Genomic DNA, 18657 nt, shown 5'->3' with positions numbered 1-18657 from the left:
GTACGAACAGAAATCCAACTACTGTTAAGAGATGTGGTAAAGCGTGGTTTGTTAATGCCGAAAATCGAAGAAGAGTAGACACCGGACGTCTAAGAGGCACAAATGAAGTTCAAGATCGACGTCTAAAACTTCTGGCCATTAGAGACCGATTTGCGACAACTCGATCTTTGGCTGATGAGTAGTTAGGAGAAATAGGCCATCCTATAACTGTCCGAACGGTTTACCGCCGGATAAGGTTTCTTGGACTGCAGCATTATCGACACCATCTTGTGTTAACTCTGACGGTTGAGCATCGCCGGCAACGATTACAGTGGTGCAGAGAACGTCAACATTAGAATGTGGAATGGCATCAGGTCGTCTTTTCTGATGAATCTCGATTCCCTTGGGTGCACATGATGGTCGAAAAAGGGTTAGACGACGTCGGGGAGAAAAATGTGAACCTCAGTTTGATGTTGAGCGTCTTGAACACCGAACAGTAAGCGTTATGGTATGGAGTGCTATTACACATGCAAGTAGGCCACCTTTAGTCTTTATTCGAGGTAACATGACAGCGCTTTCAAGAAATAGTAGAGCCTTATGTTCCCCCTTATCTTAACCGGTCCGAAAATCCAATATTTCAACGAGATAATGCCCGACCTCATGTCACCAGAGTTAGTTTTTCGAAGCGATCCATTTGAATATTTTACAATGGCCGCCCAGATCCCCCGATCTTTCGCCCATAGAGCATGTTTGGAACATCATGGGTAGAAGGCTTGGAAATTTACCACAGTTCCCACGAACTTTGGCGGCTCTGAGAATTGAAGTGATTGGAATAGTATCCCTCAAGAAGAAATAGACCATCTTATTGCATCAATGCCGAGACGTGTTGGGGAGTGTATAAATAATAGCGGTGGACAAACACATTACTAACCAAAAAAAATTAAAATTTTAACAGCTCCTGTTGGGTGATGCAGTTTTTTTGTCTTCTTCGAGCATTCCTCAAAGAAATCTATATTTTATAAATTGGATTACTGAAAACTTGTCCCAGCTACTCTTCTAATCTCTCAAATTCGTGCATCATGGATTTCTATAAATCACGCTTATAAATCCTAAAAAAAGGGATGCTAGTGAGAAAAATTATTTCCGAAGTGTCGTGAGTCCGTTATTGATGGATGTGGAAGATGCAGAAGCTGACAGAACCTACAGTCTCCCCTCTAGGGTCCCTAATCTCCCTCGAGTCTTGTTTTTCCGTACGTTGTCGTTTGTCTCTAGTCGATTTAAGATGAAGTTAATTCCAACGGTGGATGTTCTCTTTAGCTGTCTCATATTTCGATAAATAATATGGCAACTTGACTCTCATTCCATAGGGAGGAAGATGAACTTGATCCTCCAGAATTATTTGAAGGAGAATTTGCTTCAAGTTCAATCGTATCTTAGCTCTTTCAGGGTATAGATGATTTAAAAAAAAAAACTACTCCACCAAAATGCTTGTCTAGATGTTCGTTTGATCACCCTAGAGTTGAAAATAATATTTATACGATTTTATTGAACTCTGCTGTCGAATCTTTCATATAATTCACGATGTGAATAGCTTTCGTTGTCACGTCATTAATACTGTGTTATTCTATTGCGTTTTAATTTGATTATCTTATATTTCAGACCTGTATTATACTAGGAACGAATATTATCAACTATGCTGACATACATGATAGTTGCATAAAAGTATAAGCGCACAAAATTATTTTAGATGAACATGGAAATATTCTGTCTGATGATAACGAAAAATATTTTCTTCAGTAGTATGCGAAATAATTTTCTTCAAAACTCGACGTATCATTATCGACTTTGAAAGTAATCAGTTCTATTGATGAGATGTTGGAGATGAGCACAACTCCCAACAATGAGAGCGACCGAATGGCCAAGCTGCAGTAGGTACGTGCACTATTTCGAGCAATGAAAGTGACCAAATCGACTGAAATTTATGCAAAAGAACTGGTGTAACAATATACTCCTTGGTTCCTAATCAATTTCTGGGAACTTGGAAAACCCTTGTATATCAGAAATATACTGGCATATTCCAATTGATTTTAAATTCATTCTATAGTTTCCTCCAAGTGACTTTGGGTATACTATACAGATAAATCCTTTTATGAATTATTTTTCTTTGTCATGTGTTGAGACTGCTAACTTTGTGATAAAAAAACACAAAAGCAAAAAGCTGTTAGCTGATGTGAGAGTGTCGTATATTGAAACATTTGGAAAGAAGCAACTTGATGCCTTTTGTGCAAGTTCTTCGACTTGTTCAATATCACTTAGTCTTGCCACTCATAGCAGAGTTACTTTGTTTTTAACAAGATGTTTATGGTTCCTCCATATTTGAAGCATTCTTTTTATAGAGTATAGCGTAAATTCAAATATTTTTCATTTCCACACAAACGTAATCAATACCCTGCAAAAATTCAATCTACTGCTAGGCAACCGAGAAAAAGATGCAAATTTTGAGGGCTGAGAATAACCGGTTATTTTCCAAAGTAATATTCTTCTGAGATGCGGAATGATTTCAGAACCTCATTTAAAAGTGCCAAGGCTTATCGGAGTAGGCTATCACGTCTTAGTAATGGGGAGTTTTCATTAACGCTGAGAGACATGATCTGGAAACTGTTAGCAGCAGCTGTTCCATCATCCCCTCCTGCGTGGACCTTCGAGTTTGGTGGAGTCCCGGAATAACGGCATAAATGGATTGGTAGGAATGTACGAGGGTAGTGAGGAAAATAACCACTCCGGAATCGATTGGTAAAAATTGAGTCATTGAAGAAGGTTTCTTTCAGTTATTATTCCAACAATGGACCAGTTTTCATTTTTTTGTTAAGGATTAATTCTAAAAATTTAAGTAAAATGAAACAAAAATGTGGAAGAATCATTGAAATATCTCTAGAAATGAAAAAGTTGTGGGACTTTGAAGTTGCGCTTGGAAGAATAATTTCATAGTCTAGTGTGTGACGGCACGCCGCTTACACGAGGCGACTGGTATTCGCAGAGTGCTTACGAATTCATTGGTGTACAATCACTTGTGCCGTTCGTGTCGTGTTTTGTTCGTTACACGATGGCTGAAATAAAAAAAAATCCTACAAATATTGTATTGTGCCTATGTGTGCAAGCACGACAATTAAAAACCCCAATAAATTGTTTTTTCATGTACCAAATGACATGAATCGAAGGAAGAAGTGGTGCAAATTAATGAGGCGTGACTTAATTGGACCTAAAACTACTTCATATGTGTGTGAAGATCATTTCGATGTAAGTATCTATCAGTACTAGCTGTCTATTTCTGATAATAAAAATACTAAGATGTAAGTTGGTTTAAAATAAGTTATTGAGTAAAAATAACGTTGTCCTTTCACGAAGCCTTCTTCCATATTATGGTGACATAAAAACAAAACTCGAGTTAAAACTACACTGTACAACTACAAACGGCGCGAGAGCCTTGGCGCGGACAAGTATTTAAACGTAATTTATGGTGTAGCGATCACAGGCAAGTGGTGTGACGTCACAGACAAGTCGGAGACCAAAGACGTTCCGCGCTGAATCTATTTCTCAGTCATTTATTGATGGATTTTCTAAATTTTTTCACTGATTTATCAGTTTTGCTGTATATTTTAATTCTATCGTGTCAAATATAGTATTATCAACATCACTAAACTAGTCCATTGCTTCATTAACTCAAATAATTCTTCAGAATTCAATAACTTCAAAGTTATTGGCCCAATTTTTTTTTCCTCCAACTAATTTTTTGTGGACGTCCCTTGTACAAACAATAATCCCCTTAGAAAGGCACTTTTTTCTGTGACTTATCTGGGGGTTAGCTCAGCGACGAAAAGTGCTTTTTCATGGCAATTAATCATAGCTTTCCATACTACAGGCTGCGTTCCTAATTACCAAAATGAAGTCATCCGAATTTCCTTTGTTTTCCAATTCGTCTAAGACCGTGGACCCTCTGCAGATATTCATTGTTTCTGCGTTAAATGTCAATCAGGAGATTTCAGGTGAAACTGGTTTGAAATGTCGACTCTAATGAGTGCTAATTCATTCTTCGCCCTATATTTCAATTAAATATAAATTATTATGATTAAATACAGGGTGATTCACCGGGATGGCCTATTAGGGGTTCATGGAAAACTAATCATAACTTTGAGCTGAAAATTTGCATATTAGGGTTTGAGGCAATGATCTTTCTACCTAAAATATTTTCAGATCTCTACAACTTCCGGTTATACCGGAAACAGACTATTACTTCTTTATTTCAAATGGCACACCCAGTATATTATTGCATCATTAGATAGCTTTTTTGATGGCAATTCCGGCAATATGCCATACTTGGGAAAAAACTCAACGGTTCATGAGTTATTGGGATTCTCATGAAAAAAATGGTGGCGACGAGGACTCACATTTTTTTTAATATTACCGCAGAAAGAGCTTTTTCCAAAAAATTTTTTATCTTTTTCGATTCCGCAAATACGTAGTATCATAAAACTGTTCGCGGTTTGGGCCAAAAATGTACAGGGTGTTCATAGGAGGATCATGAACTTGGACAACTTTAATTAATCAAAACTCAAGATTTTCAAATTAGAACCTATATTTTTTATTATTTCAGTCGATACTACGCTCAAAATAGTGGGGGTTACTTAAGCAAACCCTATATCTAAAATGAATACTTCAAGAGTTATCAAGGAAGAACTTCAAATGAGGAAAAACCGCTATTTATAACTGTGTGGAGTAGTCTGCGATTTCCGAAAAACACAGGTTTTTCCTCATTTGAAGTTCTTCCCCGATAACTCTTGAAGTATTCATTTTAGCTATAGGGTTTGCTTAAGTAACCCCCACTATTTTTGTACGTCGAATCGACTGAAATAATGAAAAATATAGGTTCTAATTTGAAAATCTTGAGTTTTGATGAATTTGAGTTGTCCAAGTTCATGATCCTCTTATAAACACCCTGTACATTTTTGGCCCAAACCGCAAATAGTCTTATAATACTACGTATTTTTACCATTTTTTTTTATAAGAATCCCAATAACACATGAATCATTGAGTTTTTCCGAAGGTATGGCATATTGCCAAAATTGCCATCAAACAAGTTATTTAATGATACAATAATATACTAGGTGTGCCATTTGAAATAATGCAGTAAAAGTCTGTTTCCGGTATAACCGGAAGTTGTAGAGATCTGAAAATATTTTAGGGAGAAAGATCATTGTCTCAAATGCCGATATGCAAATTTTCAGCTCATAATTATGATTAGTTTTCCATAAACGTTTAATAGGCCATCCCGGTTAATCACCCTGTATATGAATTGTAATTCACGTGGCAAGGCAGCAGGTGAATTCCAACGATGAAAATTCAGAACTCGAATTTCATTTCCACTTTTCTGCAAACGGCGACTGAAACACACAGAAACAGAACATTATGGAACGGTGAAAGTATGGGTCTAGACCAATTTCTTTAGTGTCAGGACGTTTGAAATTGGGCAGACTGGAAATCACCACCCATTCGAAGCAGAAAAGCCGAGAAATCTACGTTCGACCGGGAAAACCACAATTTCTGCATTCGGTTTCAATTCGAACTGAAAGGCTCAATCACCGCAGCTGAAGTGATTTGGACGTGAATCCTCGAATCAGCGATTCTGAGGTGCATTTTGGAAAATTAGGGTTCGATCGGATTTTTTTTCAATTCTCATTCATACCGGTTCGGTTAGGTAATGATTCAAATGTACGATTCATTATGGATTCGACCAACAAATCATTTACTTATGGATCTGAAAATTACGATTTCAGATGGTTTGTCCAGTTTCTTGAGGATTCTGACTATCACTTAAAAAGTTCTTCAATAAGAGGTTCCACTTTGATTTTGAAAAAAGTAAGAGTTTATTTTGAGAGAAATCTGGGGTAATTGAACCCCAAAATATAAATTTTCAGAATTTTCGTAAAGACGGAGAACGAAAATTTTTCCATAAAAAAGAACCAATAATCATTTTACTTTTCATTGAAATCGGCACGACGGTAAAAAAAAAAAAATTTTTTTACGATTTGACCTTATTATCACTTCCAAGATTATTATTTTCAATGCACTACGAACACGTTTACGTCCGAGGTTTATTATCTTTCTTTATTCATCTGGTTTGTCGTCTCTTGTTTTGCGATATATGATTTTTACATTCGTTATCGGTATACACTCAGCACATGTTTTTCAAAGGCCTGATTACTTGTATATTCTTCAACTCATCCCTCATAAAAAATTTATTTTGTATCTGCTTGTTTTCTAAATTTAATATGCAATTGCAAGATTTCACAAAGCAAATTAATCTGTCGCCAAACAATGAGCACAATTTTTTTCATAAATGACATTATAAATGGTGTTTTTTTTAGAGCTATAGAACTTTAAATTGCAATAAAACAACGATGGATTATTCGATTGACATGCATTTTATTTATCCACAAGATAATCTTGTGGCATTACATTTTAAATATGATTTCTGGCATATGACCGCCACGGCTGGCTCGGATGTAGTCCAATCTGCAAGTCCAATTTTCGATGACTTTTTCCAACATTTGTGGCCGTATATCGGCAATAACACGGCGAATGTTGTATTCCAAATGGTCAAGGGTTTGTGCAGGCTTATCCGCATAAACCAATGACTTTACATAGCCCCACAGAAAGTAGTCTAGCGGTGTTAAATCACAAGATCTTGAAGGCCAATTCACAGGTCCAAAACATGAAATTAGGCGGTCACCAAACGTGTCTTTCAATAAATCGATTGTGGCACGAGCTGTGTGACATGTTGCGCCGTCTTGTTGGAACCACAGCTCCTGGACATCATGGTTGTTCAATTCAGGAATGAAAAAGTTAGTAATCATGGCTCTATTCCAATCACCATTGACTGTAACGTTCTGGCCATCATCGTTTTTGAAGAAGTACGGATCAATAATTCCACCAGCCCATAAAGCGCACCAAACAGGCAGTTTTTCTGGAAGTAACAGTGTTACGACATACACTTGAGGATTAGCTTCATTCCAAATGCGGCAGTTTCGTTTGTTGACGTAGCCATTCAACCAGAAGTGCGCTTCATCGCTAAACAAAATAATAAGGACGTAGTGCGCGATACATATTCCGCACAGAACCATTATTTTCGAAATGAAATTGCACTATTTGCAAGCGTTGTTCAGGCGTGAGTCTATTCATGATGAATTGCCAAACCAAACTGAGAATAAATCACTTGACAACTGTTAAATCGGTCGCTATCTTGAAAAGTAATGCCAATTTAAAGTTATATACCTCGAAAAAAAACACCCATTATAACAAAGATTATGGTATAAATATTATAAAGAATATCTTGTTGTTCCATAACTAACCGTGAAATATCTACTTTATAACATCAACTCAATAATATTCCAAAGCTCTTCTACTTAAATGTAAGTATTCAGAGAAATAACAAACTCAGAAGTCATTCTTCTCGATAGAAAAAGAAGACTCAACGTCGTGTACCGTTCCAGCGAAGCTTATAAAAGATGACTACACCAGAATCGCGTAAATCTAAATCCGTCAAGAATGAGATATATCCACAACGAAGCCTTACCAGTTGATTGTTTCGAAGATAATAAAATCCACATCGTGTATTGATTCATCGTTGGCACAGAATCCTCGGATTTCATAACGTCGAAAATGGGGGTATAGGTCAACAGAATGCAACGAAGACCTCTGTACGTAGCTCATGTCTTAAATTATAGCGCCCGTATTTTTCGACTTGTCAGGATCGTTCGCTCTTCCAATTACGTCAGAACTGTACCGTATCCCGGATATTTCCTGCTTATTTTTCTGGATGTGGTACTCGACAGAATAAAGAAGGAAAACAGGAAATTAAATGTTGTACTTTGTGCTATCATTTGTCGTTTCATTGCAGAATATTAGATTAGTGTGAATGTGGGATTATATTGGCATTAATAATTAAAAGCTGCAACTATTTCTCAACTTTTGTTCTATACTCTGCTCAACAGTTTTCAAGAAGATCGTCTACCCAATAAATAGACCTGACAACATCCAAAGGAGCAATGACTATCACTACATGAGGTTTTAGAACTAGCTAGCCAAGATACTATATTTTTTATTCATTCAGTCAATTTTACGTAGGTATAAAAAGAGAGGGGTCTCGAGCAGATCCTATGCTTAATGAGTTATCGAGGAAAAACTTGAACTAAGGAAAACTGCAATTTCTCATTGAATGGAGTAGTCTATGACTTCCAGAAAACATAAAAAAAGAAACAAAAAAGTCGAAATTTCATGAATTGTAATAAATTATTCGTCAAGATGATTGAAAATCCATAAAGCAATAAAATCTTTAATTACGAATAATTAATGACATTTCATGAAATGTCAAATTTAGTTATCTAAATTTCTATGTTTTCCGGAAGTCATAGGCCGAGTCATAGACTACTCCACTCAGTTAAAAATTGTAGTATTTCCTCAGTTCAAGTTTTTCCTCGATAACTCTTAAATTTTTCGTATTCAGAATAAATATTCAAAGATATATGTAACCTATTATTAAAACTGTCCCGATTGATGGCATGAAATGGTGACATATTTCTATTTTCTATAAAATACTTGATCGAATTTTCGATCTGGCTACGGAGCTGCTAATTTGACGTACCAAGAGCCCATTCTGCATGGTTTCTCAAACCAGTAATAAGATTGCCAAAATCAGAAAATATACTTAAAATTTTGTTGGTTAATCTAGTTTTAATCAATTCTTCTTTCAGTGGAATGAAGATATTTAGGATGCCAAATTAATTTCTTCAGAACCCGTCATATATCAATTCTGACTTTGAAAGTAAATGGAGGAATAGATTTGATTGCGAAATATTCATCTTTTTTTACATAAGCCATAGAATTATGCCAAACATCATAGTCGAAATCATTAAGAGCATCACACAACGAACTAAAACTACGTAAAAATGCATTTCAATAATACCCCTATGGATCACACTGGTCTATGCGAATTATTAGAAAGTAATTAAGAAGTGATAGATGCAGCCAATGAGTGTAACCAAAAACGCTCTCAAACTGGAAAGGGGAATACAAGGGGAAATATTCAGCCAATAAGATCAATCAAATTGGGACATTCTTGTTTCCAAGACGATTTGCTAAATACCGGGGTTTATTTGAGAGTATTGATAGCAATATTTTCATAAATTCCAAAGGAATTTCTGAAAACTTGGACAACCCTTGTATAATTGAAATATTCAGGCTTCCTCCAAGTGACTGTGGATATACTATACAGCAATCCCAGGTCAGCTAAAGCTTCTACTATACTATCAAAAACTAACAGAATTCGTTTGAACAAATATTGAAGCCTAATGAATATAAATATAAAAAATGATGAATATTCTGCCATACAGTTCGAACAAGATGTGAAGAATTTACTGCAGAAAAACTCGGAATTTGTTCAGCTTCCGAAGAAATGTTTCGTTATCCTTGGCTTAAACGGAGAATCAATCAGGGTAGGAGTAAACAGTAATCAAAGTCCCTGAAGGAATAGAATGGGGAGTTATTCAGACTATCGCATATACTGCTTCGTTTATTCTGGTATTTACTCCAAGCTGGGGTCCTGGGGATTTGAAGACTAGGGGGTGATGGGGACATTTCGTTCTACAGGGTGTTCTGTAACTGGGGATCATAAATTCTATCCTAAATTTAAAATGCAAAATAACTCATTTGAAGACAAGAATCGTAGATAGTAAAGAATTTTATGTGTCAATATTCGATCTTTGGATCGTGAAAGTACAAGATATCCACTATAGATATGCACTACCGGCAAAATTTTCATTAAAAATTTGACTTTCAACATAGACAACTACTACCATTCAGAGCCGCCGCCAGGACCGGCAAACAGGATATTTTACGGGGACGCCAAATTTTAGGGGCTCAATCAGTTAATCTGATCTTTATCAGATCAATATTTCTTTCCCTTGGGCATTTTTTTGATGTCTTCAAAAAGCCAATAATCACTAGATGCCAGATCAGGAAAATGAGTTGGGTGGTCAAGCACTAAGAAGGGCAATTCGTTCAATTTGATTTAGTTTTCATCAATTCGTGACAAGGAACATTGTCCTGGGGGGAAGAGAATTTTTTCTTTGAATTCGAGGACGTAATTTCTTAATTTCTGCACTTAATCTATCTAATACAATTATGTAATATTCACTGTTGATGGGTTACCTTTGCCATGATAGTCGATGAAAAATAAACCATGCACGTCCTAAAGTAGGAATGCCATAACCTTGCCAGTAGATATTTAAGATTTTGGTCGCTTTGGACTACTTTCACTAATTGCTTTTCATTCAGCTGGTGCTCTTTAGGAGTGTAGTAATGAATCCATGCTTCCTATAATCGTTCTCTCAGTGTTCGCCAGCGTTGTTGCTCCTCTAGCAAAGTTTTGTAATGGACAAATGTTGACACAAAATAGTAGAAACGCTGCTTTATGATATCTTCAACCCCACCGCTATCTCAAGCAACTTTAAGATCGCTCATAACCATTCCGTTTCTGAAACAACTACTAAATTCGGGCTATCAGAGTCTTCAGCATCGTAGGTGATTCTTCGCCCACGTTTATAGTCAAAATACCATATTTTAACCGATGTTGCCAATATAGCAGCGTCTGAATAACACTATTGTTTGAATTGCACAGTATTTTGTCCTATAAAAATCATTGTTTCATCAACAACAAATGTATCGTTGATTGGAATTCAATATCTCGATCCGGAAAGAACTATATACATGTTAAATGAAAGATAATCTTGCATCTTGATTACCCTTAGCAGGGCTTAGTTGCAAAATGGCGAATGCGCAGATATTTCCTGGTTTCTTCAAATTTATGTTGAAAGAATGTATTAATGAGGTGCGCAATTTAGTTCCCGGTTTTTATCAATAGATCGCTCCAGTAGTAAGTTCTGGTCGCTTTTGACATATCTTTAACGTCATGAACAATGCTTAGAAAATGGTAAACAAACTGTTTTAACACATCAGTAAGTTATTTTTTGGCTTGATATAATTTTGGTTGTCTGATAATTGTCATTTGCGAGGGGTGTTGATTTTCTCCTTTCATTCGAAGAGAACGGTGGCTGAAGCGCATCGAGAGCTCCAAAAAGTTTACGTAAAACAACGTGGCGTGATTGGTTCCGTCGCTTCAAAGACGGTGATTTCGATGTTGAACATCGTCCGCGTGAAGAAAGGCCAAAAACTCTCTAAGATGCTGAATTGAATCGGTTAAGATCCATGCCAAGCGCAAGAAGAGCTTTCTTCAGCATTAGGACATCAAGAGTTACACACCAAGCCATCTCCAAGCGACTCCAAGACATCAAAAAATGGCTTGATTCGTGGATAGCCCCAAAAGATTCGAGCTCTACCAAAAATATGAAAAAAGTTGTAGCTAACAATGGGGAACTATTTTTTTGTACAAAAAATGCATTTTCGTAAAAAAAAAACAGCAGGTACTTACTTGATCACCCTAAAGTTTATTATCTTTCAATAATGGACCAGTTTAGTGATATTGATAATACTATTTTTGACACGATAGAATTAAAATATAGAGCAAAACTGATAAATCAGTGAAAAAATTTTGAAAATTCATCAATAAATGACTAAGAAATAGATTATTTAAATTTACGTATTTTAGCGCGGAACGTCTTTGGTGTCCGACTCGTCTGTGACGTCACGCCACTTGCCTGTGATCGCTACACCATAAATTACGTTTAAATACTTAGCCGCGCCAAGGCTCTCGCGCCGTTTGTAGTTGTACCTATACAGTGTAGTTTTAACTCGAGTTTTGTTTTTAGTTCACCATAATGGAAGAAGGCTTCGTGAAAGGACAAAGTGATAATTTGCCTAAAATAGATATATTCGCAGTGATGGAGTTTTTTCTTCAAATCGATCTTATGTCAGTGCTGAAATAAAAGGAGTTAAACTTTTCAAGTAAGTATCTACTTTTGAGTTTGCTTCATCATGGTTCAACTTATAACGATGATTTATTTAAAAAAACGTTTCATAAACAGTTTGTGGTTGAGTACTGGTTGTTGAAGTCTATCAATGGCAAAACATATTTATGTGAGGAGTAAAACGTAAGAAGAAAAAAAAATAATTTATATGTATGTATATAGTAAGTTATTTCAGCCATCGTTTAAAGAACATAACCCGACACGAACGGCACAAGTGATTGTACACCAATGAATTCGTAAGCACTCTGCAAATACCAGTCGTCTAGTGTGTGACGTCACGCCACTTACACGTACTATGAAATTATTCTTCCAAGCGCAACTTCAAAGTCCCATAACTTTTTCGTTTCTAGAGATATTTCAATGATTCTTCCACATTTTTGTTTCATTTTACTTAAATTTTAAGAAATAATCCTTAACAAAAAACTGAATACTAGTCCGTTGAAAACTGTATAAAAAGAAAATGGAATTAACTTCTTCAACTTAAAAATCCGGCCATTACCGAAAACTCCGATAAAAACGTTCTCGCAATTCCGAACACGAATTTTGAAGTTATAATGAAATATCCGCAATTTCCTCCCCACAAAGCCAACAGAGTTTTAATCCGTTACTTCCGGAAATATGCATCCGGTTTCCGGGAAATTTTCAACATTCGTCGTTCAATCGGACCACTAGAAACTTTTAATAAGATCTTCCTGACGCTGTTCTATCCTCGCGTGGGTGGATTTTCCCGCAAGGACATTCACCGCCGGTACGGTTGAGGTTAATTCCGTCTTAATTTTCTCGATTTTCCCGGAACGAGGAATATTAGAAGAATGTCTAGAGATGAATCTTTTTCTCATTTGGTATTAATATGACGTACAACGGAATATCTGGATGAATAGGTTGATGTAATGGAAAAATTTAATTTCATCCTCGTTTAAACTCCATTTTTCACGAGAAATGAGTCTCAGAAGCTGAGTACAAGTATGAAATATTTATTTCGATCTCATGGATTGCATCATCTCGAGCAGAACTACTCAGGATTTAAATACGATGACCTTTCGGTTTGTTAGATGGAACTTAATGGAAATCATGTCTGCTCATTCCGAAACTTCAAGACTTAAAATTGAAACTTTTGCTAAATTAAAATTCATTGGGGATTTATATTGTTGCTACTTACAGTTCTTCTAGGTTGGGGTAGTTTGAGAATGATGTTTCATTCAACACCGTTATGTTGTTGTTGGATAAATCCCTGAAAAAAAAGATATCATCAAAATCATTGCCAACACATACGAAAAAAAACGATTTAAAAAAAAAGTTATTAAAGAGTTTTCCGATAAAACGTTCCATTTTGATCTTAAATAGTTATTTATGCAACAAGTGCAATAAACAATTTTTGCACGAGTTGCATTTTTTCAACGTTCATGCAAAAAGCAAAAAATGATTTATTGAGGTGCGGCACTAGGTGTAAGAAAATGAAAAGCGCAACTTGAATACTTTATTATTAATATCGATTTGCATTGAAACAGGAACTAATACGTTACGAACAATTTAACTCAAACTTTATTTTTACCCTCAATGTTGGAAGTGAATGAACAATTGGTGCAATTTTCAATATGAATATTTCGTAGTGAAGTACTTTTTAAATCCACTTCTTGATTTGTTACTGCTGTAAACGTACTAGTACTTGGTAACTGTACATCGTTATTTCCTTCAGGCTGAAATATTTGTTTGTCATGATGACAGCACGTTGAAGTAAAATGACAAATGAGTGCAATAAAAACTTTATTGCACTAGTGCACTAAAGAACTTTTTTTCCACTAAATATAGTTCAATAAAGTTTTGCTTTCTGCATGAATGTAGAAAAAAGTATTTTTTGTGTTCGTTCAATTTTTGTAGTTTTGACTTGTCAAATGTCAAAAGATGACAGCTTCAAAAGTGACAGCTACCCAGATAGTGGGCTATTCAAAATGAAACCTCTTATTGAAAAACCTTTCACATTAATTACCTCTACTTGAACATTTTTGTTTGTAATAATTACAATTTGAACCAAATCTCAGAATAGATGATTATTTCGAAACCTATATCGAAGAAGAAACATATAGGATGAGCCAAGGAATGCATCTATCGAAATAAATTCAATAAACTCTGGATATCTAAATTTATACGATACAGTTTCTTGTTCCTAACAATTTTGTTTATTAGGTGAATCATTCCTCATCTGGAAATGAACAAAGAATTGTTGAGATTCGAACATAAACGATGGAGGTTCTGTTCAAAACATCGGAGTCTATATTCATGAAATATTTGGATTTAGAATGAAGGTCGCCAAGAGTTTCGGTAGATTTGGAATATGATGAAAAGGATCGTAGACTCTTTGATGTCGCTTTTTGATTTCTTTATTTAGTTCAGTGATGAGTTATACAGTTACTTTTAAACGAATTGAGTGGGACTTATAAATATTATCAATTTGTTATAACAGCACACAGGAATTTTCGTATGGGTGAAAAACTCTCAACTGAAAGAAATGAACCAGTCACTTTCCAGTTGATTGAAGTATCGAATTTTTTTTCAAGAAACGTTCTTAGAAAAAAATATACAGGGTGTTCCTAAATTAGAGGTACAAACGAATGAAATGGATAATAAAAAATATTTCTGAAAGCATGGGCCTACAAACTCTTTTTTGTTGTTGTGAGATACGGACTTCCTTCCAGTGAATTTGCAAACGAAATTGGCCTATTTATAACTGCAATATGCAAACCCTTAGTTGGAATATCTATGTCAGAATTAAGTTGACTGTAGATCATACAAAAATCTTGGAAAAATTAAACTCAACTTCAAAGAATTTTTTCTTGAAATCATCTGAGAAATCGCTCACTTCAATTCATACTTATAAATCAGAAACACCCTGTATATTTTTTGTGCAAACTCTACAATTACCCTGAGATAAGTAACGGGTGTTTTTTTTTCGAGGTATATAACTTTAAGTTGGCATTACTGTTCAAGATGGCGACCGATTTAACAGCTGTCAAGTGATATACGTATCGCGCACTACGTCCATTTTATTTTGTTTAGCGATGAAGCGCAATTCTGATTGAATGGCTACGTCGACAAACAAAACTGCCGCATTTGAAGTGAAGCTAATCCTCAAGTGTATGTCGAAACAACGTTTCATCCAGAAAAACTGACTGTTTGGTGCGCTTTATGGGCTGGTGGAATCATTGGTCCGTATTTCTTCAAAAACGATGATGGCCAGAACGTTACAGTCAATGGTGATCGGTATAGAGCCATGATTACTAACTTTTTCATTCCTGAATTGAACAACCTTGATGTCCAGGAGCTGTGGTTCCAACAAAACGGTGCAACATGTCACACAGCTCGTGCCACAATCGATTTATTGAAAGACACGTTTGGTGACCGCCTAACTTCACGTTTTGGACCTGTGAATTGGCCTCCAAGATCTTGTGATTTAACACCGCTAGACTACTTTCTGTGGGGCTATGTAAAGTCACTGGTCTATACGGATAAGCCACAAACCCTTGACCATTTGGAAAACAACATTCGCCGTGTCATTGCCGATATACGGCCACAAATGTTGGAAAAAGTCATCGAAAACTGGACGTCCAGATTGGACTACATCCGAGCCAGCCGTGGCGGTCATATGCCAGAAATCATATTTAAAATGTAATGCCACAAGATTATCTTGCGGATAAATAAAATTCATGTCAATCGAATAATCCATCGTTGTTTTATTGCAATTTAAAGTTCTATAGCTCTAAAAAAAAACACCCTTTCTAACAAAACCTCACACGTTGAAATACATACGTCCGAAACGTTCAGACAGTATCTCTCCCAAAAAAGATAAAGACACAATAGAAAAACATCGACCTCATCCTGAGGCCTGTCACTTAAAGATCTACCGTGAACAACGAAGAAAGGCAAGAAGCAACGGAGATTCCTCGTGGATTTCTAGAAGAACTCAAGCATTCAATTAGTTAATTCCTGCGACAACTAATCACGTCTCTCATTACTTCTGTTTCGTATCCGACAGCAGAAAAAAACCAATATGAGCCGCTTTTATCCGTTCTAACAAGACCTGCCCGTGTTCTCTCCTCTTTTTCACGGATCGATCGGAGAGAAATCCGACGATCCTGCGGAATCTGAAATTCCTGCAAGGTTTCCTGCAAACATAAACACTCTCCTAATGATCGCCGATTTGTCCTGCTCGATTTATATCGTTGAATTATTTCAAAACAGGGCAATTAATGGAGGCGTCTATCATTTCGATGGTCACTATGTATCTCAAATAACGAGGGGTTTCGGTTCGTTATTTACGAAAATAAACCTTTGAAATAAAAAAAATTATAGTTCCTGAAATTTACGTTTTGCTGAGTGTTGTCTTTCCTGCAGTATTTTCACGAATTGCTTGCTAATCTGTTTCAATTATCCAAGAAAATACGATAAGTAAACATTTTTCTCAAAATATAAATTTTTAGCAGGAATGTCAAGAGTTGAAATTTTCTACCCGTTAAATTTACATAGAGAAGTGGTACCTTCAGATTGATAAAATGAACTATAAAAAATCATGGTTCTGAAAGTAAACGTTAATAAAATACACTTTCATTTAGAATATCAATCAAATTCTTATTTCAATAGGGTGGTCCTGATTTTAATGCAACTGCGGCCTCGGATAGAACAACTCTTTTTATGGAAAAAAAAATTAAATAGAAAAATTCTTTTTATGTAAAAAAATTCCTTCAAACATATATCCTAACAAGCTTCGTTTCCAGGAGTGTTAAAGTTTGAAAAAAAAAACATATAATATAGGGTGTTCTTTTTCGAGGTATATAACTTTAAGTTGGCATTACTGTTCAAGATGACGACCGATTCAACAGCTGTCAAGTGATTTATTCTCAGTTTGGTTGGCAGTTCATCATGAATAGACTCACGCCTGAACAACTCTTGCAAATAGTCCAATTTCATTTCGAAAATAATGTTTCTGTGCGGAATACGTATCGCGCACTACGTCCATTTTATTTTGTTTAGTGATGAAGAGCACTTCTAGTTGAATGGCTAGTCAACAAACAAAACTGCCGCATTTGGAGTGAAGCTCATCCTCAAGTGTATGTCGAAACACCGTTACATCCAGAAAAACTGACTGTTTGGTGCGCTTTATGGACTGGTGGAATCATTGGTCCGTACTTCTTCAAAAACGATGATGGCCAGAACGTTTCAGTCAATGGTGATAGGTATAGAGCCATGATTACTAACTTTTTCATTCCTGAATTGAACAACCATGATGTCCAGGAGCTGTGGTTCCAACAAGACGGCGCAACATGTCACACAGCTCGTGCCACAATCGATTTATTGAAAGTCACGTTTGGTGTCCGCCTAATTTCACGTTTTGGACCTGTGAATTGGCCACCAAGATCTTTTGATTTTACACCGCTAGACTACTTTCTGTGGGGCTATGTAAAGTCATTGGTCTATGCGGATAAGCCACAAACCCTTGACCATTTGGAAAATAACATTCGCCGTGTTATTGCCGATATACGGCCACAAATGTTGAAAAAAGTCATCGAAAATTGGACGTCCAGATTGGACTACATCTGATCCAGCCGTGGTGGTCATATGCCAGAAATCATATATAAAATGTAATGCCACAAGATTATCTTGCGGATAAATTAAATAAATATCAATCGAACAATCCATCATTGTTTTATTGCAATTTAAAGTTCTATAACTCTAAAAAAACACCCTTTATTTGACAATATAATAGTGTACTCAAATTGAGAGACTCCGTATCTAACCATAATTTTCATTAAAAACCAGTCTAAAATTATTACTTTATGGATAAGCAATATTTGTCTTGCAAAATTAACCCATTCATGATGTTTTCCTAAGACAAATCTTACTTTAAAGAAATGCCATTTTCCAATTTCGACACCCTGTATCTCGAAAACTAGTCATAGGATTGCGTTGGACCCATAGACTTTTTTCTTCAGGAGTTCATATTTTACAACATACGGTTCAGAAAAATTAACCGGTGACAATTTTTCCTTTAGGTTGCTGCCCTGAAATGACCTTTCAAGGAAAGAATTGGATCATTGTTTTTCTGAACGATTTCAAAGCCGTGAAAAGAACGATAAACACGAGATTCTGAAGAACAATCACCGAATCAACAACTCGTTGTCACTCAAACAGTTGAGATTTAGGTCGATCCTTGAAGACCTGATCAAGAGTAGATAAATTCTCTCCAAAATGCCTTATCTGGAAATAATTACTTAGGTATGCGCATTGATAGCATTCGTTAATTCGCGGAAAAATGTCGAACCTTGTCGAAGTCTGCCGAAGAAATAAGACCGCCGTCTCTCAAAAATCGACGACGTTTTTCGAGAATACCAGTTCGAAGAAAGTTCACGTTCTTCTGTGGCAGACAACATGCATCAAACGCGAAATAAATGGCCATCCATAGAGATAAATCACAGAAATTACAATTATTCTTATTCGTACGAACGCGGTTAGCGAGATACATGGTACGTTCGAGGATATCTCTTGGACAGCACGTCTGAATAGTTGAATTATTTATTGGAAGGTTGAGAGATTTGTTTCCAACGAAAAACTTTCAATTGAAACTGAACTGTGGTTTATACAGAAGAAT

The 18657-nt window shown here is 36.0% G+C and overlaps 1 protein-coding gene across 3 annotated transcripts in view; it reads right to left on the bottom strand.

The window, feature by feature from the left end:
* Window positions 1-18657, bottom strand: part of LOC123684141 (lutropin-choriogonadotropic hormone receptor) — a 186003-nt gene that overhangs the window by 55572 nt on the left and 111774 nt on the right. For all 3 annotated transcript variants that reach the window (XM_045623286.1, XM_045623287.1, XM_045623289.1), the window contains exon 2: window positions 13177-13248. In XM_045623286.1, the coding sequence (XP_045479242.1) occupies window positions 13177-13248 (72 nt within the window). The remainder of the gene's footprint in view (window positions 1-13176; window positions 13249-18657) is intronic.

This window comes from Harmonia axyridis, chromosome 7 (assembly GCF_914767665.1).
Source record: "Harmonia axyridis chromosome 7, icHarAxyr1.1, whole genome shotgun sequence".
Classification (NCBI taxonomy): Eukaryota; Metazoa; Arthropoda; class Insecta; order Coleoptera; family Coccinellidae; genus Harmonia; species Harmonia axyridis.
This window is presented reverse-complemented; position numbering and strand designations above follow the sequence as displayed.